At 46.7% G+C, this 27332-nt stretch overlaps 2 protein-coding genes across 4 annotated transcripts; one reads left to right on the plus strand and one right to left on the minus strand.

The window, feature by feature from the left end:
* Window positions 1-4569, plus strand: atp6v1d (ATPase H+ transporting V1 subunit D). Its single transcript, XM_056581077.1, has 9 exons — window positions 1-243; window positions 978-1095; window positions 1186-1265; window positions 1458-1525; window positions 1640-1684; window positions 1834-1937; window positions 2763-2829; window positions 2955-3033; window positions 3537-4569. Exons 1-9 carry the CDS (start codon window positions 203-205, stop codon window positions 3679-3681), a joined length of 747 nt encoding a protein of 248 aa, XP_056437052.1. The 5' UTR covers window positions 1-202; the 3' UTR covers window positions 3682-4569.
* pals1b (protein associated with LIN7 1, MAGUK p55 family member b) lies at window positions 4501-25661 on the minus strand. 3 transcript variants are annotated; one of them, XM_056581072.1, is made up of 14 exons: window positions 25304-25661; window positions 22477-23074; window positions 19846-20054; window positions 17349-17426; window positions 14310-14435; window positions 12332-12493; window positions 10883-10960; window positions 10490-10673; window positions 9883-9951; window positions 9598-9669; window positions 8462-8623; window positions 7739-7941; window positions 6699-6809; window positions 4502-6477 (listed from the first exon to the last, which is right to left on the minus strand). In XM_056581072.1, exons 2-14 carry the CDS (start codon window positions 22832-22834, stop codon window positions 6301-6303), a joined length of 1989 nt encoding a protein of 662 aa, XP_056437047.1. In that variant the 5' UTR covers window positions 22835-23074; window positions 25304-25661; the 3' UTR covers window positions 4502-6300. The 3 variants fall into 3 exon arrangements, with proteins under 3 accessions (XP_056437050.1, XP_056437047.1, XP_056437048.1); XM_056581073.1 differs by having other exon boundaries at window positions 4503-6477; window positions 14310-14423; window positions 25304-25659; XM_056581075.1 differs by lacking the exon at window positions 25304-25661 and having other exon boundaries at window positions 4501-6477; window positions 22477-22948.
* Window positions 25662-27332: the final 1671 nt, after the last annotated feature.

Here is a 27332-nt window from a genome sequence, read left to right on the forward strand (position 1 = left end):
AGTCACATGACTGGTAACCAGCTGATCACCTTGTAGGAGCTAGTCTTATGAGATCACGACGCCAGTTTAATATTTGTTCCTAATACCCTTGCAGGATATCATATTTAATTTGTCATACACACCGGATCGTTTAGGATATTGACCAGTTGATCTTTTTAATTTGAAAGCTGAGAAAGGCCATACGTTTCGACGAAAGGACAAGATGTCAGCAAAAGACAGGATCGACGTTTTCCCCTCCAGAATGTAAGCAGATTGTTTGCTAGCTATGTGCACAACTACGATGTTGCAGGATAACCACTGCAATGAATAATCAAACAATCATTTTTTCCTAATTTCTAGACAATGTCGACATATTGAAGGTAGTGAATGGCTGCCAATCGTAGTCTATTCCAATTTATATATGCAGATAATCTGGGATGGTTCAGAAAAAGGCTGTCATAATCATACATTTGTTCTTACAGATGGATGATTGACTGTATCCCTGTATTTTCAACCACTGTTTTTATAGATCTTTCAAAATAAGGAAGCATCCATGCATATGTGCCATGTGATGTGTGTATTTCCAATTGTGACCTAACTGTGTGCTGTTAGAGGTGGATTCACGTCTTTCTCAATTCTGTTTGGACCCAAGATGGTAGTTTAAAAATATTTTATATTGTTCAAAGACACTTTATGTCCAATATTAAGTATATTATTTGTCTGGATAGAATTTGCTACATTACATTTATTAAAATAATAAACGTATGAGCCAAATTAGTTTTTAATGACTATTCCCATTTCATATTTGATAATTTAGCCGTCACTTTAAGCCAAAGGGATTTATTTAAGTGGATTTGGCTACAGATCATTAATGTGCCTGTGGAGGTTACGGCACCTTGCTCTAGGTGGCTTACAGGTACATTGTGGACCTAGTCGACATAGTATCCCGCTATTTTGAATTGTAATAATCTACTCCTTTTTGGGGTGTTGCATCGCAGGGTTCAGACCATCATGAAGGCCAGACTGAAGGGGGCGCAGACAGGTCGCAACCTGCTCAAGAAAAAGGCAGACGCTCTCTCAATGCGCTTCCGTCAGATCCTACGTAAAATCATAGAGGTAAGTCCAAATAATTTGACTTCCTCACATTGTTGTCCTGTATGTAATATAGCATTAAACCAACATGGACCTGTCGTTTACTCTCCCTAGACCAAGACCCTGATGGGAGAGGTAATGAGAGAGGCGGCCTTCTCATTGGCTGAGGCTAAATTTGCTGCCGGGGACTTCAGGTCGGAACCTATTGAATGTCCCCTGAACTTGAATGCTTGAATACATACTGAAATTCCCATTTCCTAATAAATTTGTTTATTTTGCCCGGACAGTACACGTAACAAATCTGTCTTTAAATGTTACAGATTAAGCCAGAAAGGCTACTTTCCAGCCGCATTACCGATGTATATAAATGCATGTTATTTCCACAGCACGACTGTGATCCAGAATGTAAACAAGGCCCAGGTGAAGGTCCGTGCTAAGAAGGACAACGTTGCTGGTGAGACACACGCACACGCTCAATCTATCTTTTGGAACAGAAAGTGCCCATACCATTTTACTGTTCTAACACAATTCCTTCTCTCTCTGTTTCTCCCTCTCACTCCCATTCTAGGTGTTACCCTCCCAGTGTTTGAACACTACCAGGAGGGAGGCGACAGTGAGTTCCTCTTTACAGATAAAGATTTATTAAGGCTTATGTCTGTGAATGATTGCTACATCATGTATTTATTTTTGTGTTTGACTCACTGGTATTGGAATAACTTTGAATCCACGTCGCTAAACAGACGGTTTGTTTGTGTCCGTCAGGTTATGAGCTCACTGGTCTGGCCAGGGGAGGAGAGCAGGTCTCCCGGTTGAAGAGGAACTATGCCAAAGCAGTGGAGCTTCTTGTAGAGCTGGCCTCCCTACAGGTAGGGGGTGCTGTTTAAAATAATTCCAGGTTCTACTGTGAATAAAAGGTACAAGACCCCCATTGATTGTTAATTCAGCATGTGTATCCATTAGTCAGGACATTAATTGATAAGAAATGGATAAAGGAAATGTGTGCCATTCATCATTTTAATGTAGAACAGAAACACACACTAACCAGCTTGTTTCCATGCTATAGTTCTCAATAGCAGGATAAATATTAATAGCAAGCAGAGGTTTGTAATCTTTTACTTCAGGGTCTTATTTATTCAAAATATGCCCGCAACCAGCCCATAATGAGTGAACCATTGAATGTAATACAACTTTTATTACAGGCCGATTATTCAATGTAACTGTGCTGTAAATATGTCTGTACAGACTGTGTACTGTCCTTCCCTTCCTATTTAGTTGTATTATTTGTACCTATTTTAGTAGTTTCAGTTCCACTTTAGCCCGATTAACGTCAATGTCTGTGACCTGAATGTTCTGCACACTTAATCGTCTGCTTTGGGTAACAAATCATTAGAAAATCTGTTCAAACAGCAGGAGACCTTTTCAAACATTTTACTTAAAAGAAAATGTGTTATCGTTAATTCCTCTGATGGTGCATTTACGATCATAAATGCACCTTTTGGACATACATGAAATGTATCAAATCATAATGCATAAAGTGGATGCAGATCAACTATATAAAGGAAATTCATGTCGTTTTTTAAGTCAATAATCTCGTGCTAACCCAAGTGGGCGTCTAACCACAAAGTGATGAAATGCTGGCTTGAACGATTGTAGTGTAGCTGATTAAGATGAGACTATGTCTTTGTTGGCAGACTTCCTTTGTGACGTTGGATCACGCCATTAAGATCACCAACCGCCGTGTGAACGCCATCGAGCACGGTAGGCCGCGGACGCTGTGTATTTTAATTTCTGCATCAGGTCCTTGCGTCGGCCTCTCACAGACGATTCCTGCCTGTGAATGATGTTTTTTTAACCCCGCCACTCCTTTCCTCCCGGGTCTGCAGTGATCATCCCTCGCATCGAGCGCACCCTAACCTACATCATCACAGAGCTGGACGAGAGAGAACGAGAGGAGTTCTACAGGTGAGCTGGTTGATCCAAACAGCCTTTGGATCAGTTGGATTTATATGAGAAGCATATGCTAATTTTTTTGTGTGGCTGTTATTACGATATATTTATGTACAACTGTATTCATGGAGATGCATTAACCTTTCATTGTGAAAACACAATGACCAAAAGCTAAGGTTGTGAATGGATGATGTAGTGTTTGTCTGAATGGTGTTGTATTTGTGAGTGTGCATGTTTATGTATGAATGTCTGTATTAGGCAATGTGTATCACATTGAGTCAATACCAGCCCTCTTTAGAGTTATATATACGACAATGCAAATTAAGAACATTTGGCCATTCGTGTCAGAAAATCCAGTTAACTGCAACAAAGACACAAGTTTTCCCATGAAATAGTGATGAAATGGAAGACCTAATGATGAATAATGATTAGCCAGATGCATGGTTATGGTTACACTATCAGTTGGTACAGCTCACCAGGTAGGATGGTAAGTTATCCTACCCCCCCCCCCCCCCCAGGCTGAAGAAGATCCAGGAGAAGAAGAAGCAGCTCCGGGAGCGGACGGAGAAGGAGATCGCTGAGCGGCTGGCGGCCCTGGGCCCCATCGCCGAGCCCACCAACATGCTGATGGACGAGCAGGACGAGGACATGCTGTTTGAGTGAGGGCTGCGTGTGTGTGGGCGCCGAGATCGGCCACGACGCCCGACTCTTACTCTATTTATTCTGTACCTCGCCGGCCGTGTTAAGTCTTGTTGTGTAAATGGGTAAAAAGAGCAATGTTTGTCTGTGACGTTTTCTTTTGGTTATATTGTTTACAGTATTGTACGATTTCCAGTGACTGCGTCAAACGTTGCCCGTACCAAGTGATGGCACTTGTTCAACGAAAAAGAAATTATATTTAAATGAGACAAAAATAGACGTATATAAATTAGAAATACTTAAGTGTGGTGGGATGAGGTTGTAAATATTTCAGTTTCCTTGCATCATTCAGAGCCATTGCATGCTGCTCAGTGTGGTTGTTAAGGTGCTTGTAGATTTCTCCCCCACCCTGCCCCCTTCCAGACCCTTTTTACAGGGGTGTCAACGTGTGTGGGTTATGAGCGACATGTAGGTGTTTCACTAATCACAGCTCCTCTACCTTCATGTAGCAGGGCAACGGTAATGGACTTGACTAGTGAGGAAAACTCACTACCCGTGCCCTGGTACGTTAAAGTAGCAGATCAGTAACTCGTGTTGAGTGACGGCGCTGTTCATGCTACGATGAAACCTCTGTGAAAAGGGTCTGAGTCTGTACTGTACTGACACCCATCCCAGTGCTTGTCCCAAATCCTGGGCTGGTTGTCTGAACCTAAAAGGTGGATGGTTGCACCATTGCACCAGAACATTGTACGCGTTATGTTTCCTGTCAAATGTAGGGCTACTAATAAATAATGGTCCAACATTTTCATCTGAATAAAGTGATCTGAATATTGAAACAAACTGTCGATGTTTAATTTTAAGGAATAAAAGCTTTGGAAGTCATGTTTGTCGCTAGTCAAGGGATTATGAATTCAGGATCAGCTTTAAGGGGTTTATTTATTTAAATAGATTTTCTCCCTACTAAGGAAATCAATAATTGGACACAAAATATAACAATACAAAAATATTTCAATAAAATAGTATTAAGATTCTAAGGTTTGAACTGTCCATGGCAACAGTCTGCTTTATGAAAAAACAGACTGTATAATGCCGTGATTGACCAGCGCATTCGAGCATTCATCAAAGCTGTGTAAAAATGCCACCTACCATGCTCATTCTGCAAAGATGGGTTAAACAATTCACATCTTTACTTTGACAGTCGATTTAACTGATATATAGGCAGATACAAATTTTGTTTACCATTGTTCACACATTTATTGACACTATTTTCCTGAGTTGGCAACAGAAATGATTGGGAAACGTGGAGACGAAGTACAGCAATGTTTTAAGAAAACTAAAAGGAAACCCCAGTTCCTCATGTGGAGGAACAAAACTAGACCCATATAATTATATTGTTGGGAGTGAATTGATTTACCTCTGACAGAATAAGACAACCGTAACATACTAAAAACGTTGAGGCATGTCGTTATCATTGCATAAATATCGCTATTTTTTACAATAATAAATAATACTGACTTTGGTGAAGATAAATTACCTCGATATATTGCATAGCATTCGTTTTGGTTTCGTTGATTGGAAGATAAGTCCGTTTTAAAAAGGTGTTCTTGAGCAGAAGTGTTTTTACTTTGTGCACCCAGCAAGTATCAAGCATCAATAGGATATTATGTAACCCTTTCTCCTCTATACAAAATACATATGTACAATCATAAATTACTATAAAAGTAACAATTGTAATACTGTCCCTAGTTTTCTTTACCAAACATGGCTTTGCACGGAGTTTGACAAAGAAAAAAAAGAAATCCCCCAAACAGACTATCCAAAACTAATTCAAGAAACACGTCTGTCCCCGCTACATCCTGGTGACAGCCAGCTCCTCTACGGACAAGAAGAAGGCCTCTCCATTTTGTTCAAGTTCAAACTGCAGTGACCCCGTAACCACCAACTCTTCCTTTCCTCAAACCCTTCCTTTCCCCCCCATCCACCCCTCCGTTACCCTATTTTAGGGGGCAAGTCACCACCCAACCTCCCCCTATGAACACTGTCACCATCAGCATCACTGCCCCCCCCTCCATTACCCCGACAACGCCCAGAGACACCTCAGCATTCTGGGGCTCTAGCACAGCCAGGAGGTGGGCACCCACTGGGGCTCTAGCACAGCCAGGAGGAGGGCCCCCTCTGTGGCTCTAGAACAGCCAGGAGGTGGGCCCCCCTCTGTGGCTCTAGAACAGCCAGGAGGTGGGCCCCCCTCTGTGGCTCTAGAACAGCCAGGAGGTGGGCCCCCCTCTGGGGCTCTAGCACAGCCAGGAGGTGGCCCCCCTCTGGGGCTCTAGCACAGCCAGGAGGAGGTCCCCCTCTGGGGCTCTACCACAGCCAGGAAGGGGGCCCCCCTCTGGGGCTCTAGAACAGCCAGGAGGTGGGTCCCCTCTGGGGCTCTAGAACAGCCAGGAGGTGGGCCCCCTCTGGGGCTCTAGCACAGCCAGGAGGTGGGCCCCCTCTGGGGCTCTAGCACAGCCAGGAAGGGGGCCCCCCTCTGGGGCTCTAGAACAGCCAGGAGGTGGGTCCCCTCTGGGGCTCTAGAACAGCCAGGAGGTGGGCCCCCTCTGGGGCTCTAGCACAGCCAGGAGGTGGGCCCCCTCTGGGGCTCTAGCACAGCCAGGACGTTGGCACCCACTGGGGCTCGGTGTCCAGCTTCTCGATGAGCCGGCGCAGCTCGCGGAACGCCGTGTCGGGGTCGCCGTTGACGATGGCGGCGTCGAACAGGTGTCCGTAGCTCTGCTCCATCTCACGGGCCTTCTCGATCACCTCCTTCAGCTCCTCGGGCTGGTGGGAGAAACGGCCGCTTAGGGTCAAGAGGTCTGAGACTTGAGGGCACACTGTCCATCAAACGCTGTTTTTGTGAATGACTTTTTTTTTTTCATCTCAATAAAATAAGGTCGCTAAAATTAATTCAAGTATGTGCTTAGGTTACACTGAGGGACATGGGGCATGGGGCATGGGACATTTCGGAAGCGTACACAGTTTTTCTAAAATAATGTGTGTACCTTTGGTGTCTTCCCCTCGGCGGCCAGCAGGGTGCGCAGTCGTTCCTGGGAAGGAGGAGCGATGAAGATGACGAAGGGCTTCAGGTTGGAGGACCTCAACACCCGCAGCGACTAACAGGAACAGAAACAAAGGCGATTGCAAGCAAATACTGAAGCACATTGGCCTCGACAAGTGGAGAAGGGATCAAGGTAGTTTCACACAGTCTGATGGCAGCCAAGTTCAATTCCGGATAAATGGGGCATTTCACTTTATTTTGCTTAAAATTCGTTTTGACCAATCACGTTGGAGGCGGAGGCATCCGTCAGCAGCTAATTTGTGAACACAAGTAGCCACCCACTTCAAAGTGTCAGTCAAGATTTCAATACCCGTGTAAATGGGCGACTGTAGAAATACTCATTACAATCACCTTCTGAAAGCTTAATCGTATGGCGCAAATCACTCCATTACTATTGTTATTACTACTATTCTTCGGTAGAAAAAAACTCTGCACTGAAATAGGAAACAAGGTGTAACCCCGCCCCATCAGTCCTAGTTTCTGGCCAAGTCTCTCTGCCGTCGTCCCAGAAGTTGTGTTATAACATAATAGGACTGCTGGATCCACCATTAGCATCAAGGAGACCTAAGGGTCCATTCTTTAGTGTACCTCAAAGACAAGGACAACCTTGACTTCAATACCACCCCAGCCCTGTCGACATATTTCTATATAATATATATACACTTCTATCCCTCCAAGGCTTAGGGATGGTGCAGAGCCCAGGGGATCTTGAGGGAAGTGAGGAATAATAATAATAACGCAGTACAGCTTCGAAGACACCAGGAGTGAGTGCACACCGGCCAAGTACTTGTAACAGAATGCCTGCCAACATCGTCAAATATATAGGCGTTAGCATTTAGACACTGTGTGTGTGTGTGTGTGTGTGTGTGTGTGTGTGTGTGTGTGTGTGTGTGTGTGTGTGTGTGTGTGTGTGTGTGTGTGTGTGTGTGTGTGTGTGTGTGTGTGTGTGTGTGTGTGTGTGTGTGTGTGTCTCCCCCCCCCTACCCGGGTGTGCAGAGAGAGCAGGCAGATGCGCCCGGTGTTGACCACGTGGCGGACCGAGTCGGTGCTGGTGCCGTACAGGTTCTTCTCAAACTCCCCGGACTCCACGAACTTGCCGGCCACCAGGTCCGCCTGGAAGGCGGCGTGGCTGACGAAGTGGTACTCGCGCCCGTTGCGCTCGTGTATCCGCGGGCCCCGGGTGGTGTCTGTGGGGGGGGGGAGGGAGCAGGCACGACGGTCAGCGGCGGTGGGCTGCTTGGAGTGTCAAATGTAGTGTATCCAACCCCCTCCCTCAAGGCCGGGCTGTGTAATATACCCATTTTGATAGTGATTTCGATTTTTGGATCAAACGATCTCCAACCTAATCGACTTGAATAATTTGTATTATTATTATTTTTATTTTTAAGTATATCATTTTTATTCAATTAAATGTTTGCAGAAAGGCTGGATACATATTTGTACATTATTTGTGATTTGAACTTTTTATATTTGGACATTTTGTGTATTTTCTCTTAAGCTCTCGGTGACAAAGCCTTTTTTTTTTGGAGAGAAATGCTGAATAAATGCATCATGTTTTCAAACTGAAGAATAATCGTGATTTGAATATTAATCAAAATTGTATTTTCCGTAATAGAGCAGCCCTACCTCAGGGTATGCTTAACCCTGGCTGGGAATCACTGGTCCAGAGTGTAAACATGAGGTCACATGACCTCAGAGTGGACTTACGCGGTACAGCGCTGGAAAACTTGTCTGGTTCGATGGTCAGCATCCTCCTCCTCAGGTTGTCGTGCCCGCTGTTTGGGGGACCAATCAGAGCGATGGGACGCTTGCGGTGGGCGGGCTGGTGGTAGAGGGCCATCTCCTCATAGGTCAGGATGTCCTCGTACTCTGTGGAACCAAGAAGGGTTTTATTAGATGAAAATGAAAGGAAGGGGACATTGCAAACACTGTTCTCCACGGTTGTGGGTGGGTTCATGGTTACAGGGGATTACAGATGATAACAAAGATATTTTTTTAATTTTCTGTGAGTCAGCATATGTACATGTTACCCCTGTGAAATGAACGTAAACCACTGACGTCAGCGGTGTGTGTGTTACTGTATGTAGGTGTTCACACAAGCATGCATATGTCGATTGTTTGATTGCGTATATGCGCGTGTTTGTGCTTGTCGGTATATGTGTGCATAAGTGTGTGCGTGTATATTAGATATGTGAGGTATTCAAGTATACAGTACACACAAATATTGTCTGTCTGTTCGTCTGCCTATTGCGTGTCTATGCGTGTGCATGTGTGGCTTGCAGGTGTATACATGCGTGCGTGTGCGTGCGTGCCAGGATGTCCCCGCAGGCCCGCTCTCAAGCTAGTTAGGCACCTGTTGAGCACCTGTCTCCGCCAGCCCTGATCTCTGTCTGCAGGGATGGCGGGGGCTAATCCTGCCCGGCGACAGGCCGCTGCCGTGACAACGACAGGGCCTATTAACAGCAGCCACGGTGAGCAGATCTTTAACGGCAAACGACCCAACCCCCCCCCCACTCCGACAGAGAGAAAGCCTGTCGAGTTGACGGCATTGCCTAGTTAGGGCCCAGCCAGATGTACAGGGTGGGTCCTTTGATGCACTTATTCACTTCACCGCGGGGGACCACGGCGCTGGGAACACAACATGTACAGAGTTTTGCTGCACACGGGGTTGGGCTGTGGAGCGCTTTGGAGGAGGGCAGCGGGAGGTCTTCAGAGCTGCTCGCCACGCGTTCTGCCACGAGCACTCGGCTTGTGAACCGTACACACCTCCGTGCACCACCTGCATGGTTTAAACACTGGGCTGTTCTGTACATGGTAAGATTCTGGTCTTTTTTCTTTTTTACCTGTATTACTGTCCAAGTTATGTAGGTCCTTCTTCCTGGCTTTCTTGGTCTTCTTGGCGTACCAAAGCTTCCCTGCAGCAAATGACAAGCGACAAGGATTTGCGTCAAGCTTTTTGTTGGATGACAAAGCCTAATCCGTACTCGTTTTGATCTCCATCACACATTAAAATAAAAGAACCAAAAGTGTTCAAACGGATTACAATCCAAACGACAATTCATTGAACCCGACCTAAATACACTCGTCAGTGTGTTTGCTTTGGACGCCGTGCGTTTCCGTCATCTTACCCGGCTGTTCTCGGCCCTTGTCCACCACCGTTTTCTTCAAAGTCTCCCTCTGCTGCTGGAAGCTCTTGCCTGACAAGAGAGAGGAAACACGCACGACCAGTCATGTGACAGTCACACACACTCACACACTCACTGAACACGCTAACCCCAACGCCCTCCCCTCTAGCCCACCCTCCTCCGTCATCGTGGGCAGTATGTTCGCACGAGCAGGCCTTGGAGATCCTGCTCCGATCACAGGCCATCTAATCCATCTCCTCGAGGAGGGTCCGATCTTTAGGCAGGCGGGCAGTGTGTGAACCACTGGTAACAGGTGCAACATGTTCCCTTTGTGGAGGAAACATAACGGGGCGGGGCAACGGTCACTGCAGTTAATGACGTTATTTCAGGGGTTGCAAGTCTCTTTGATGTGATTAAAGAATCTTTCTCCAATTATAAAAACTCTGCATCAGATACATAAAGCTAGCAATCAATATCAATACAGCACATAGAGCATCCACTGTGTTCAGGTGCTCATGTCAGTCCAAGGGCTCAGCCTCCCATCCCTCTCCATGTATGGTTATCCAGACAGGAACGCCTCACAGGCCCCTCTATACAGCCGGGATCGTACCCGGGACCAGCCCGGCGAGGGGCTGGTTGTCCTCGTCCCCGTCCCGGTAGGCCTGCCACCAGTTGGGGTCGTCCTGGCTGATGATGTGGAGGATGTCCCCCTTCTGGAAGGACAGGCCCAGCTCGCGGCACGGCACGAAGGGATCCTCGGAGGGGTCGTAGTCGAAGTAGGCCCTGATGTGCATCTGGACGGCCACAAGGGGGGGGGGGGGGGGGTCACACTAGTTAGTTAGTTAACAGGCTGGCTGAACACACACACACACACACACACACACACACACACACACACACACACACACACACACACACACACACACACACACACACACACACACACACACACACACACACACACACACACACACACACACACACACACACACACACGACTTACCACTGTCTGTCTGTGTGCAGGAGGCTTAGACTGGGCGCTGGGGATGAGCAGGAAGGTCAGAGTGCCGTGCATTTGTTGCTGTGAGGAGAAGAAGAGCGTGTCCCTCAGTGAGAAGGCTTTCATTCTTTGGTCTTTCTGTTCTGACCTTTAGTTTGTTAGAGCTCAATGGGGGACACACACACACACACACACACACACACACACACACACACACACACACACACACACACACACACACACACACACACACACACACACACACACACACACACACACACACACACACACACACACACGTCCTCTAGTTTCTAAATGGCGAATTTCAATAGAATACAAGACGTACTAGAATACTTACTAGAAAGAATATATTTTTTTATGTTACTTTATAGTAGATTGTCTTGCCACTATAGTGCCACAATCAATGGCACTATGTTTTGAGGTGCTTCAAACTGGTTGACTTCATACGATTGTTCTTCATACGGTTTATTCGTAGTGTAGGCCGTATGAACACTGACTCAAATGGGGGCGAGGTTTACTCACTGCAAGTAATGCTCCTAAAATGAAGGCGGGGTTGACTCACTATAAGTACACTGCGACTGATGAAGGCAGCGTTGACTCACTGTAAGTACACTGCCCCAAATGAGACACTGCTGACTCACTTGAAGTACAATATACATGCTCTGACTACACTTGAGGCAGCGTTGAGCACGATAAGTCAGCTAAAAGTACGATGCCTCAGATTGAGACGACGTTGACTGACTTAGAACACGATAAGTCCACTATGACGAACATTATCAGTGGGATTCACTTGAAGAACACTTAGTAAGTAAGTCTGCTTTAAGTGCACTTTAAGTCGATTATAAAGTGGGCAGCTCACTTCAAAAGGAGCAGATTTCACTTTGAGACTGAAGCAGTCCTTTGCAGACAAACTTGTTTTACGCACGGTCTGATCACTGAACATTTAATATGCTAAGAGTAGGCGCTCTGTCGCGACAGGGAATCTGGATCCAAATAAACCCAGCCATGTCCTATTTCGGTAAATGTTACCAAAGGTTTGAGGATCAAGGAGTACCGAAAAACACATTTAACGCGGTACAAGTTTGTTTTCTCAGCAAACACACCCTTTTCATTATTACAACCTCAACCAAACTTAATCTACGCGTGAAGCCTGCTGAGCCCTTCTATCCATTTACTTAACTATGTCAACTCAGTAGACCTTGAGAATCACCGATACCTTTTGGTAGAAGCCGTTTGTATTTTTTGCATTTGTACTATGTGCTACCGGGGTCCCACGTCTACTGCGAGTTCATCGTTCGATCGTGTACCGTCTTGTTGTGATGCGAACCAAACTATTTCCCCACGGGGATAATAAAAGTGCGTATCCCGTCCATCTATCCACATACACACCTCTCCTCTGTGCACTATAGGCGTGCTTTTAGCTGAACTCACGATGAGGTCGTGCACGTCGTTGATGTGTTTCCCGCGGACGGGGACGCCGTTGATCTCCAGGATCTCGTCGCCCTCGGTGAGCAGGCCGCTGCGCTCCGCCGCGCCGCCCTTCACCACGCGGCTCACCACCACGCTCTCCATGTCGTTACGCACCGTGGCGCCCTGGGGTGGCACACACACACACACACACACACACACACACACACACAGAGAGAGGGACGATGAGGACGGCGATAAGAGACGTACGTACATGCAGAGAGATAAACCAAGGTATGTGTAGAGACAGTGTGACACACACACACACGATATCAAAGATGACCTTCCTAGTTCCTACCATGAAAAAGTCACAAAACACCACGGCCTTTGTAATACTGTGACAAGATACGCAGACAAAAGGAAAACTAAACTCTGGAAAGACAAAACAACCTTGAGAATGAGACAGAACTGAGAAAAAGCTAAATTGGAAGTAAAAAAAACACTACACATTCTCTTTTTTTGTCACTTGCAGCGCTGACACCACGATGTCAGCGAGATGTTCTTATCCAGACGCCGCTGTCTTATTACCTTAGCTGTTAGACAAGATAACAGAGAAGGCTGAGCGCACAGGCGAGAGAGAGAGAGGGCGAGAGAGGGTGAGAGAGAAAAAAGCTAAGAGAGAGAGAGAGGGCGAGAGAGAGAGGGCAAGAGAGAGTAAGAGAGAGAGAAAAAAGCTAAAGAGAGAGAGAGAGAGAGAGAGGGCGAGAGACTGAGGGCAAGAGAGGGTGAGAGAGAGAAAAAAGCTAGAGAGAGAGAGGGCGAGAGAGAGAAAAAAAGAGATTGAACTGCTGACTGCATTACAGCAGAATCTGTAACACCAACACCACCACCAATGACCTTACTCAGCTCCTCTGGTGTAAACGCTCTTCTGCGGGTGACTGTGGGGACACTTTGTGGACGTGTAACCCAGTGATTTTGTATTTACGAGTCCCGCCTCATGGCTCCCTGGCGGACGGTCTACTTCAAAGGACTCAGACGGATGGTTCGAGTTGAAGCAAAAATTGAGTTTTAGGGCCACGATATTCTTTAAGTGGCCATTCCACGATGTCCTTCAGAGCTCATATTTCAATGTGGTCTTCAACTTGATGATACTAGCTCTGCAGGCTAGCTGTTAATGTTTCTACTGTGCTCCTGCTATTAAGAGTACTACCGGACTGGATCAAATCATTACTTATAACAGAAAGTACTCAAAGCAGGACCAGGTTTGAGCAAAAGGACATGATGTTGTATTGTATACTTCGTCGAGTTAGCATAACGGGGGTGTAAATCTGTGTCTACTTTGCCCCATCTCATTTAATATAATGTAATTGCCGTTCCCTTTATATTATGGTTTGATAGGGTTAGGAGGCCGCTCCGATCTTCTGAGGTCATTCTACTGGCAGAGCTTATGAGCAATAAGTAATACATCTATAAACACAAGGAAAGCCAAAAAGGAAATTGGCCCACGGTGCCTTGTGAGCATGCAAAGGATTGTGTTGAGGACGGTATCGTCCACCAGCGGTGGAACTTTCAACCGAGACGGCGATGTGTAGTAGAGTAGCCTAGTCTTTAAATAATTCATCAAAAGTTTTTAAACATATCAATATCAACGCATTCTCTCTCCAAACAAACGCACAAGCGCACGTTGAGCTCCGAGTTATGTGCCATCCTAGGACATAGATATGCGGAGAACATGCTTTTACTCCTAAAATTAGGATATGGGCCAAAATATGTCTGATTAGGATAGTGATTTTGTGAATGGGGACTTCACTCAGCATGGGAATGGGAACCACTTACTAGGAATTTCCCGATTCTTATACATGGTCCCATTAAATCGAATATAACCCCTATTTAATTTGTTGGTTTTACCCACCCCAGTGGCTACAGAGGTGGTCTTGAGATCTACGCTGGCGGACTGCTATAGTCCGTCCTAGACACAGTGGGGGGAGGGGGGTCCACCTACCAGAGGGGTGTCCAGGGTCTTCTCCAGCCGCACCAGTTTCACCGTCTCCCCCATGTACTGGACTTCTGGCTCCTTCTCCTCGTTCAGCTCCTGCACCGCGATGCCATCATGAGCCTGCATCAGGGCCTGCCACATAGAACACGGCCACACGCGCCCGCACGCACCCACACACACACACACACAGACAAACACAAACACATACACACACACGCACATATGTACATACAGAAAACACATAATGGACGAGCACCAGAACGGACAGGGGTAAGAGAAGAGGCAGAGTGAGGTAATGGCACAGGGCAAAAAAAACGTGTCACACAGTCAGCCAACGCACGCCCGCACACGCACACAAACACACACAATGCACGCACAACAGTAGCAGCAGCAGGGACAGTGGTAGCGCATGGAAGAGCTGGATCATTAGTGTGTGGGTGGTGAGATTATACTTTGTGAGACAGCCGCCACATGTTTTGCAGGAGGGCTTGGCAATTTGTCTCATTCCGTGTAAGATAATGTGAGTGGATGGGTGGGAGTCTTGTGGGTCTATGACTAGAGGGGATCGCTTGTCCTCGCCCCCTCCCGGGTCCGTTTGACATGAGCAGTCAGCAGAGTCCTCCTCCGAGTCAGAAACAATACAAACACTAATCTTTCCACCACTCCTTTTGCACATGACAGACTAAAACACACGCGGGCCACCGCAATTAATAAGCTGTCTGCTCCAAATTAGCAGTGTGTGTGTGTGTGTGTGTGTGTGTGTGTGTGTGTGTGTGTGTGTGTGTGTGTGTGTGTGTGTGTGTGTGTGTGTGTGTGTGTGTGTGTGTGTGTGTGTGTGTGTGTGTGTCTCTCTCTCTCTTAAGGGAACCGAGGAGCATGAACGATCCGTCTTAATCTATGCAGCGTTCACGAGTCAGTATCCACTACCATCCATCACGCCAACCCTGCCCCTCCCCCCTCCGCCCTCCCTCGCCCTCCCTCTCTCCCTCTCTCTCTCTGGCCCGGGTGAGTCCCACTTTACATGCCAGGCAGGATATTACTTAAAAGAAGGAGGAGGTGGGGCGGGGGAGGGCTTACAGGGTGAAGGAAGGATGGGATGTCTCCTGCCTCCTTCCCCTCCCTCACGCTCACACCAGGAGAACTTGTGTAGCGCGGCGTATGTTTAGACAGTGGTGGGGGGGGGGGGGGGGCTCTGTTTGGTTGACACCAGCAGTAGCAGCATACCCAAGTATGGTTTGCACCAGATGTTATACTTGTGCCTGGTTTTCAGACGAAGGCACGCTCCGGAAGAGAGTGTGGATCCTCTCAGGCGAGTCCACGGAAAGAAATGCCTCATTGTCATAAGACAACGCCAATACATTTGTCCTGTGCTCAACTCGGATCTCAGAGAGCTCATCTTCGGAGAGGGTTAACGGCATTGACGGTTAAATGCAGTTGAAAAGTTATTAAGGAGTGAATATTAATGAGGGTATAGACCGTTGTGAGGTATTTATATAAGTCCGGCCCCCAGTCTTGAACACTGTGCCATGGGGTATGGGATGAACCAGGCTGGAAACAGAGCAGCAGAAGCAAAAGGGCATCCGGTTCAAGTCCCTTTATCCCCGTGTTCCTCGCATAGCAGGGATAGTTCTGCCAAACACTCCCACACCCAGTGTGTCCTAAGCAGGCACCGCGGTGGCGCAGGTTAATTGGATCAGACTTTGCAAAAAGTCAAAGTAGCCCAAGGCGGCTAGGCTGTTCACACGGTCACATGTCACGTAAACGCGTTTTCTAACTTTCTAAAACGACCATCAAATGTTCTGGTTAGCCTCTGCTTGGTTGTCCTTCAGGCTCAAAACGGCATGCTCGCTACCATCCCTTCACTACCAACCAGTCGAGTAGACGGTGCAAAATGTTATTATTTGAAGGGATCTGATACAGATCTCTATCGATGCATCAGGGAGTGATTATATGAAAAGGGGGAGGGAGAATTTGAATTGTTTGTTTATCAGCATTGCAGTTATTCATGGAAGAGTATTCAATCAGCGTATTATCATCGTGGCTGGTGTTTTAATACACAGTACTGTTTAGAAAGTCATGAGGAGATCATAGAAGAAGAACTAGTGGGAAGGGGGGGGATTTGAAAATATTTGGCCTTGACCCCATTACTTTATTCCCATGCAGTTCGAAATGATGAAGGAACAATAAGCTTGCATGCACGGTAGTTAGCCAACATGAACAGAAATAGCCTCCCTTGATTATCATCTGAGGTAGAGCAAGAAGAACCCAATGGATTCTGGGGATTAAATGCTGTACAATTACTACAACATTCACTCAATTCGCGAGGGATCATGATAACCTCCACACGGAAACTCCTGGATGATAAGAAAAGCTACATGCATGCGTGTGTGCATAATCCATTTCCTCATTAATGGGGTCAGTGGAACCCCTAAGAACCAATTAGGAGTCAAGTTATAGCTGTGCCAACAGCTGTCAGGACAGCATTACCTGAGTATGACCTCAACAAGAAGCTCATCAACGCTTATAATGAAGAACACCATGTATGTGAGGTGGTGTCTGATAGACAGTTCTCAAAGAGATTTAGCTGATTACTCCTAGATTACTCACCACTTATGGGACCCGCTTTCACATAATGATGAGTTATGCTAATTCCAAAAGATAACATTGTACAATTTAATGTGAAATATTATGTGTATATAAAGAAAATAAATCTATATTAAATTTATATTATGTACATGCACATTCAAAATGGCAACATACACATTGTACAAGTAGTCATTGTGCATGTGACAAATAAAGATTTGCTTAGTCAACAGAATTTAACAGGGCAGATGGTTGAGTGTAAGTGGTTTTCAGACGATTGGCTGAAGATGTATATTTGTGTGATTGTTTATGATGACAGGTCAAATAGAAGAATTGCTTTCAACCCGGGACTCTCATCATGACAGTGACGTCTGAAGATGATGGGATTGGGGTATTGCAGAATAATTGGGGAGGTATTGTGGCATTTGGTGTTGGGACTGTGCTGTTGTGCTTGGATCTGACCTTTACGTGAGGGGTGGTGAGCAGAGTGCGGAGCTCCACACCTTCCTTCTGGTGGCTGGACTGGAGAATCTTCTGTACCTGCAGAGAGAGAGAGAGCGAGAGAGAGAGTGATAGAGAGAGCGAGAGAGCAAGAGAGTGAGAGGGGCATATAGAGAGAGATAAGGCAAAGCGACTCAAGGTTATTTTCATTGATTTTAATATGCATGCAGGCAAAGGAAAAAGTGGAAAGCCCCGCTGATCAGACTCAAAGGAGATTTGGATTCTCGCGACAGGTACACAGTAAAACTACTGAGGATACCAAATATCTTTTGATTTTTTTCGTGAATACCATCTCCCAGACAAAAGCTGCGTGTGCCAATGTCTAATCATCTCAAGGCCAGACAGCATGCCCTTCATAATATTTGGTATACGTTAGCATTATCTCGCTAAATCCAACTAAAACTTTCAAGGATTTGGGGTCTTCTACACTCTCAATTAAATAAATGAATTTACCAGAGAATTCAAACAGGGTGGAGACGATAGCCATTTAATAAGTCACATTGGGGCTTTGCCTTGCGGATGGGAAACTGTGCCTTCAGTCTACTGTAAGGGGATTTATTGTTATGTGCTGGCCCGCTGGATTACGGGTAACAAGAACCACGAGAATCCAGCAGAGTTCCACTCGCTGCAAACCAAACCGTGACCCCAAAGACTTTGTGGGCATAAGCCGAGGCTTTGCCAGCTGAAAGCTTAAGCAACTTCTGCCATTTATTTGCTCATACATTGAACAAATACTTGGGAGAACACCTGGCAACAAGCCATGCACACTTCAACACGCTAACCCTAACCCTTTATATGACTAGATATGACTAGCTATGCCCAGGAACACGGAGACACACAGAGCATATAAAAGCAATGTTTTCAGGAGTTCATGTCCAGTTCCCAAATGTAACCCGAATTAAATAAAAGGTGTGTTTGTCAGGTCTCTTAAACTCTCTCCCCAACCCAGACTAACCACCTCTCTCTTTTTTTTTTGACCTCGGTGAGTCGTTCCATATGGTCATTGGCAGAGATTTGCAAAATCTCCTCCACCTGCTCTGCTTATCGGCCATGCTAGAGCTCTCTCTCCCTTTCTTTCAGCTCTCTCCAACCCCTACATTAAATGAAGCTCTCACTAATGAGGTGATTCCCGCCCCTCCCTTCAGTTTTTCTATCTGTCCACTAGGCTGCTGTGTGCCACTGACACACACACACACACACACACACACGCACACAATCAGGATGGGTGAGGGGCTGATGGGAGATTAGCCCAGGAGCCAATCACAACACAGCTCAAAGCGTAATGCACCTCCTTAAGCGGCTTCTTAGCGAAGCAGCGCTCAGGTGGGTGGAAACGTGTGTGGGCCATATGCTGTTTACGTGAGTGGTCGAGTGTGGGCAGGATAACGTGTAGCCTAGACCCTGTCTTTATCAGAAGTGCACTTTACAGAAGTCAAAAGGAGAGCAGTACAGTGATCCCCAAAACGCCCTGCTTGGGCATTAAGGGGGGTGGGGAAACGTTTACTTTGCGTCCTCGAAGGGAAGTCAGGTGTGACAGATTCAGGTCGTCTCCTCTCTCAAGTCACTTCACCTGCCCGGGCAGCTATGCTGGGTGCCTCAACCCCTGAGGAGACTGGTGATGACGCAGGCACGGCGCTTTGCAAAATGCAAGGTGCTTTGCATTTTGGAACAGGTGAAGCCCAGACTTGTTCTTGTCCTTCCAGTTTTTCCTCGTTTGTTCGCTCCCTTATTCAAATCCCCACCCCCCCCCGCCCTAAGAAGAACATTATCTGCTCAATGCTTTGGTGAACGGATCTCTACTCCATTCAGTTTGGCTCTGTTGCCATGTTTTCCTTCTACATCATCATAACCAACGTCATAATCATCATCATAATGTCTGTCCCTCTTATTCCACAGGCCAATCTCCATGTTCACATTGGTTCAGAAAAAGTGCAACCTCTACACATAAACTTTTGTTCCTCATCGTACATTTTGAGAGAGGCAGAGGTATGGACCCATAGCGCACAGCCAAACACGGCTAGACTGTGTAGCATTGGACCACGTTTGAGATCGTATCGTCGACTCGACTCATTAGCACATCAGTAAGTTACGAAATAAGTGAAGCTAGAGTTTCAACACAAATGGCAACAAATGATCCTCAGTGAGGCGAGGCAAGACTGGTGGCTGCTACAGCCGTAGCTCTATATAGAACAGACTTATTGATTTTAAAATACAAAGTTATATATAGAGCTACTCAATATAGTATAATAATAATAATAACATAAATGCACCTTTATTTGGATCAATCTCGAAGCGTGGCAAATAAAGACACCATGTAAAATGAAGTAAAATAAAGAAAGAAACAAGAACAAAAATAAACTATTTTGGGGGTACTACTAGACTTAAAGAGTCTTTAGGTTAGTGGTTACCCCCAGGGGCCTGGGTTACCGAGGATGGGGTATTGAGGATCGGGCCCTACCTCCTGGCAGAGGCCCTGGGCCTGGGCGGTGAGGGGCGCCGTTGGCCCCGCACGGTTCATCTGACGGGACACAGCGCTGTGCACACTGTGGGCCGTCCTGAACTCCTCCTTGGTCAGCAGCTGCAGCACCAGTGCCACGTCCTGCTGGCTCTGAGTGTCTGTCAGACACTGCTTGGCCCAGAGCAGGGCCTGCAGCATCTCCTCCAGCTCTGGACGGGAGAGAGACAGAGGGAGACAGAGAGAAACAGAGAGAGAGAAACAGAGAGAGAGAGACAGAGAGAGACAGAGAGAGAGAGACAGAGAGAGACAGAGAGAGACAGAGAGAAACAGAGAGAGAGAAACCGAGACAGAGGGAGACAGAGAGAAACAGAGAGAGAGAGACAGAGAGAGACAGAGAGAGACAGAGACAGAGACAGAGACAGAGACAGAGAGAGAGAGAGAGAGAGACAGAGACAGACAGAGACAGAGATTGAGTCGAAGGGAGTAATGACAACCATGATGGATAGTGGTTGCAGAGAAGAAAGAAAATGAGGGTGGATACAGTGGCACCAATCTCGCGTGTTTGTGTATTCTCAGTGATAATTATCACACTGAAGAACCGTCGTGTGGGTAAAGACAGGGTACAACACCCGGGTCTGACACGAGTTGGCCAAAGCAAACCTAAACACACCGATGGCCAAAGAATGAAGAGCTAGGAAACGATACTGTGGAAAGGACAAGGGGGTGGGGGGGGTGGGGGGTGTTCTTGAGGAGCCAAAGGGCCAACACTGGCAGGGAGGCACTGTGACGTTGGCAGCTGGACACACAGTGGATGCCAAAGCAATGCATTATTCACACTGTCTGTCTACAAGCCTAACGAGTTCCATCAATACCACCTTCTATGGGCAAGGGCCAGCCCGGAGAGACAGATTATGGGAGTCGATTTGGGTCCCTCTCGTGCAGAAGGAAACCAAATGATTATAAACGGCTGTGGTTTCTCAGTGGGGATCGTTGTGAAACCCGGACATCGTTTATCGATAGGTAACTAGCTTAGCCGTGCGCACTACCGCATTTGATAGGGGGGTGCTCGATTTCAGGAACGGAGTTCAACAAGTAACCTCAACAGGTTGTAGCCATCAACCATCTCCTACTGAGGTGGTTAGGGTTTGACTCGAGACTCAGATCAAGAGGGCAGTGGGAAAGTATTTTGGGTTGATGTGTAAAACGCTGGTGTCCAAGACACAAACAAGAATGTTTTCAACCAAACCACACTGAGGGACGACACATATGGCCATTAAGTAAACTCAGTGTGAAGGCATGTGTTGTTGTCTGAGTCTGTTCTTGGTGGCTCGTTGACCCGTGACAAGCTGCATTACCTCATGCGCTGCATTTAAGATTCAACATTTTTGCGAGAGAAAGAAAGAGGCAGAATCTAAGAAAGAGACCCAACTTGGAAATATCAACTGATTGAAGGAGGAATAGCGCACATTAATAGCTGCCTCTCCCTTCCCTCCAGTACCTAGTAAATTAACCCCCGTCTCTTAAACCCATTTGGAGAAACAATCGCGACCCTCCTCCGCTGATGACCTCTGACCTCTGACCAGCCGCCCCATTGTTCTGAGTCCCTGTGTTTCACTCCGCCGCTGTGGAAGGCCCTCTTCTTTGGGCTTGTTCAAGGGGAGGGGTCGGTGTTACGCTTTCCTGCCCTCCGTCTTATCCACCCATTTGTTTCTAAAATGGATTGAAACCATCTCTTTCAGGCCTCCATCAATAGTTTTTACAATCTATGCTTGGTGTGATCTTGAGAGTAGGGCTTGGACATCAGAATGCATCATGGGATTTTTTTGTTGGAGATACTTATGTTTGGAGAGTACTCAAGACTCGTAGTAATGTCAAATCCTAAATCATTGTAAATATACTATATCGTAGGCTTATCAGAACTTTGTTTTGGTACTTCTCGCTTGAGAAACACTGGCGGTTTCAAACAACAAGGTCAAGCCCATAATGACAAATAATTTAAAGATGAATGACTAAACAATGACCCAAACACTTAAAACTACGAGTAACATTGTCATGCTACTTTACTTCCAAATGGAGGCAGTCAGTGCCATGTGACATCACGACGTACCACCCCTATACATACAAGTCCCATCTCATTGTTGGAAAGCTTGGGTTTCACAAAAACATTTTGGGGAACCAGAGCCATGCCTACAGCATTGGAGTTACCACCACCAGATCTCTAGGGCCATTCTTTCACACCGCCGGCCCCCACGCCCCTGGGTGTCCAATTCTAAACTGTTTATGGACCCATCAACACCCACACGTTGGCACCTTTCAGGTTCCTTGACAGCCATTTCATTCGTCACATTCATTCTCCTTGAGAGTTTATTTAGTTAAATCTGCTCCATACGCTGACCTGCTCTTTAGGAATTTAGGACGATTATGACCGTTTCTTACCGTTAATGCTAAGTTCCAAATTCTCCATCATCTTTAAATTAATTTAGACATTTGTGATAGGCGCCGAGTCAGAATACGTCACGACTCCTGGCAGCAGAGCAAGTCTAACCGACCTGGGGTCTTACATTGAGGGAAACACCACCCATGTGAATCACCACCCACTGTACGAAATGAAACACCCCCGACAACACTCACCGGCTGCGGGGTCCGGCCCGTGCTCGGGGGGGCCGTGCTCGGGTAGCCTCTCCTTCCCGTCGAAGGTGGGGTTGTCGATGCCCACCTTGGGGTTCTGCGAGAGCTTCTTGAGGCGCAGCGAGGCGTCGGGGTCCACCTCGTGGCGGGCCCTTCCCCCTCCTTCCTCCTCCCTCCTCTTCCTCAGCTCCTCCTGGTAGTGCTGGATCCTCTCCATCTGGGCGCCGCAGCGCGAGGGCCTGCCGTCCCCGCCCTCCTTGTCCCCGGGGCAGTCCACCGCCCGCTCCCTGTGCGGCGGCTGGTTGCCCTGCTCTGACAAACCCGGGTTCCCGTAGCCGTTCATGTGGGACGACGAGAACATCCTGTCGGGGATTGTGCCGCTAACAACCGCCGGCTGCTTATTGCTGCTGCTGCTGCTGCTGCTCTCAAACAGCCACTCAACCCCCCCGCCCCGCGCCCCCACCCACGGGCGCAGCTACGGCGGGTCGCACCGCAGAGAGAGCTACGAAGGGCTGCCGCACCGGCTCCTCGGTACAGGGGCCATGGCGCCGCGGAAGACAACGATGCAGGGCCCAGACCGCGCCCCTCCGTGGGAGATGACCTGGAACACAGGGAGATAACGGGAGGTTAGAAGGAAATGAGAGAATGTGAACATAAACATTCTGAAATACCTCATGAAACATCAGCGTTATAAAACACACTTTGAGCATCTAGAGGTCGTCAAGGCAACAGTCTGTGATGCCTTGAAATTTCAATAGACAAATTACCCTGAGTCCAGATTTGTTTCTGGGTTGAAAGGTGAAACCGAGGCCTTGGATCTCACGCATCATTATGCAGAGCGATCCGTGTCTCTGCATGTACTGCACATTAATCCATCCATTGGGAGCACCCCGACTCCACGTTCCTTGGCACTCCTTGAACAACAGTCAAGCAGGAGCAATATGCTCCCGCTTATTCCACCCGGGTCGGCTGTCATGCAGCAGCTAACCTGCAGTAACGTGATTTATTTGTGCGGACCAGCCTCTAACTTGCCATCCCTAAAATTGAGTCTCTCTTCCAGCACACACTCTCTACGTGGTTTTAGCAGTGACCACTTTCCTAGTCGTACATAGATAACAATCCGTTCCTAATGCCTGAGTTTGGGTGACGTTATGCCCTAATGGGTTTTATTGGACGATCAAGTGACTGTCATGAATTATAATGTGATGCCGGAGACCCCGGTAATTAGAGTCTAGTACACAATCTGTCATGGCTCCGGGATTACATTCTATTTCAGGGGGTGCTACTAGTATTAAGATGGATTAGGGAAATAGGTACGGTGACGTGAGGCGTTTAACTTCAGGCATGGGCGAGTTCAACATGAAGACACAGGCCTACGTCTGTCACAATTCATCCAAAGTAAGCCTTCAAATGTATAGACCATTACTGACGGGAGAAGCTGCGCGTGGATGTTCCAGACAACTGCAGTGTGGTAAAATGAGCTTTGTGTTTAGGAGCAGTCTCGGTCTCTTCCTCACTGCTGCACGTTTGATGTAACGCTCAAAGAGTTCCAGGTCAAATTCTTCCCTCTGATCTTCTGGAGCTCAGGGGCAACCTGAATTCATCTATGACGCATCTTGCCTCTGTTCTTCGCAATCATCTTCATCCATCACCAATGTTGTTGTGTGGTGACACACGAATGCCTCATCAACCGTCCCTGTGGTTGTGGTATTCATGCCAACATAGATCCTATTATTGTCAGCCGACAAATTGCATGCCAAACACCACAACATGCTTCCCTACTCCCCCCCCCCCCCCCACTAAACCTCCAACACACACCCATCAAACATTCAACACTAACAACACACCAATCCCCCCCCACCCCCCACCCATAGTTAGCATTTAGCAGCATTTAGAGAGCGGCGGTGGTGCACGGATGACAAACAGCAGTGAGACAGACAGACTAGCCGGCAGGGCCATCTGTTCCTCCTGTGGGCTTAATTAGAGTTAGCTTCTGCTGCCGCGGCTCAGCGTCGGCACAGCGAGGCCACAGAGACTGCGACGCCAGTGGGAGCGGAAGTTGGAAGCTCCCTGGCATTAGAATGAAGACATTTGGAAAATGCGGTGGCCTTTATTCGAGCACAACAACAACAACAACAACAACAACAACACATGATTAAGAAAATACATTTACATTAATAGAAATACAGGAAATGAAAGAAAGCACCCCACACACACACACACACACACACACACACACACACACACACACACACACACACACACACACACACACACACACACACACACACACACACACACATTTTAATAAACCAGATTTATTAATTGTGTCAATCAGCATGTTAATTAATGAACCAGTCCATCAGTAGGCCTAAATCACTTGTTATACAAGTTAGAAGGCCATTTGCAACGTGATTCACAGTCTAACTAACTGATGAGTAATTTACCTTTTCCAATTACCCTCCCTCCTTGAAAACAGTGTAAAGCTAGTGCTAACACTAGTAGAGCCAAACAGCTCAGCTGTGAATAACATGTCAACAATTAAAGTACAATATATTTAGCAACGCCAGGGAATCAGGGGCAAAGGATCACCATTAACAACGACTGCGAGCCACACTAGTTGCCCTGTTATTTTTGAACGATAAGAATAAATGTCCCCAATATTTCTTTAAACAAATAAAGTCAATATATTGATGCAAAGAAGCAATGTTTTATACAGTAGTCGCCCGACTGGTACTTAAGTTAGCTCTTTAGGCGCCCACTCCACAGCCAGTATTGTAACTGCGGAGCTATTCTGGAAATAGCAGAGACCTGGAAAGTAGCTACTTACCACTTCAAATATAGCCGTCTGGTTCTTCTAGGAGGATGTATGTCCTGGTTCAGTGTTTCTGAAAGTTGCGGTCATTCAGTGTTGGTTAGGGTATTGGCTTCATACTCTTCCCTCTCTTTCTTTCTGCCTCTCACATGACCGTGCTGGGCTCGGACGGAGCCTTGTGGAGTTGAGGAGAGCTCGCTGTTTATGTCATCTCCTTGGCAACTATTAAACTCCACAGCGCCCCTTGTGGTCAGGAAAATAGGTGCGTGTCGGCGCATGGGCATTCGGTAGCCTATTCCATTGAGGGGCACACTGACTGAAATCTGACTCAAGTAGCCTCTTCTACCCCATCTCAATTTCAATTCCATCAGCCTATCCATATCTATTTCACTGTAGCAATCACATGCACACACCAAGAAGAACAGAATGTTTGATATTACACCCAATCAGATCTCATCTTGGTGATGACATAGCCTACGTATTAGCATATGGGACGAGGACAGGTGTGCAGGATGAAGTGGTCAGTGTGATAAAGGAACAGGAACTGAATAAAGTATAGCTGCTCTACTGTACGCATCACTCATTTTGTTAACTTTTCAGGTCTTATTCAGGTCCCCCATAGGTATTTGAAATGAGTTACCTATACCATGAGAAATACCTTAAACCATTCCAAAAAGTTCTAATGTTTTGACCAAGCACTTTGTTTGTTTGATTCACAAGAGGTCACAGATACTCGTCTATAGATCAGGGGGTCCTTTAAGTTCACACAGTGGCTTTAACCGTATGCAAATATAACAAGCTCGAAACAAAACATTCACTGTCACCAACAATGGTTGATCAGAAAAAAAAAAATCAAATTGCCTACAGAATGGCATTTTTGGTTGTATCCTGGTGGATTAAGATGAGCCGATTCTTGTGGTCAGTCGAGTAGCATCACTTTATTCCGAACCCGTCACCTTGACAGTGAGACACTCCTCTCTGTCTCTGAGGGCCTGTGGACCTTCTATACAGCAGAGGTATATCTTTACCAGATATACCTACCTGTTTGATCTTCTTGTTTTGGTCCAGATTCAAAATCATACCCGATTTTCAATAACCCAACCCAAAAAGAAAAAAGAAAATGCAACCAAACTTTCTTACAGGTATTTTGATTAACCACATATGAAAAAAAAAGAATCATGTTTTCTTTGTTCACTTTAAATATATTTTATTTAAAAAAGGAAAGCCAACAATAACTTTTTTTTTACATAATGATCAAGGATTTTTATTATCTTTGTCTCTTTCATCAGTTTCATATCATTACAGAAAATGTTATAGTACAGCGTTCTTCAATGTCTCCTCATTGCTTAATAATTTCTTTAGGAGTGCTGGTCACCTATATATCTGTACAATATGGTTCTTCTTATTTGTCTTTTTTCTGTACATTTTTTGTGAAGTTGGTTAAAAAGGCTGTCAGCACTTAAAGAAGCTGTTTCTTATCCCTCATTCTATTCCCCCTATCTTTTTTTGTTCTTCGATAGTAGATCAAATAAAATATTATTTCCCCGTGGTTCTGCTCGCCTGGGAGGGGGGGGAGGGGAGGGGGAGGGGTGGTGGGGGTGCTGGGGATGGGTGGGCGTAGTACTATTATTTTTGTGTGTGCACGTGAGGTGTGTGTTGTGTGTGTGTGTGTGTGTGTGTGTGTGTGTGTGTGTGGGTGTGTGTGTGTGTGTGTGTGTGTGTGTGTGTGCGTGTTTACAACCGGTCACCGTGATTATTAGGAGGCTTCAGGTGGTCTGTGCAGGCCAGACTCAAGGGCGGTCACCCCCTCCCTGACTTCCGTGCCCCCCGCCCATCCCCCTGTTTTCTCCATCCCACCCCCGACCCCACCATCATCCCAGCACCACCCTGTCCCCCCACCCCCCTGCCCAGGCATTTGGCACTGCGCACATAAACAAGACTCACAAGATAAACAACAAGCAAAGCTCTTTTTGTGAAGCCATTATGATGCATACTAATGAGAGAAAGAAAGGACTAAAAACCAAAGTGTCAACTCGGACGGGCG

The sequence above is a fragment of the Gadus chalcogrammus genome, chromosome 21, assembly GCF_026213295.1.
Source record: "Gadus chalcogrammus isolate NIFS_2021 chromosome 21, NIFS_Gcha_1.0, whole genome shotgun sequence".
Lineage (NCBI taxonomy): Eukaryota > Metazoa > Chordata > Actinopteri > Gadiformes > Gadidae > Gadus > Gadus chalcogrammus.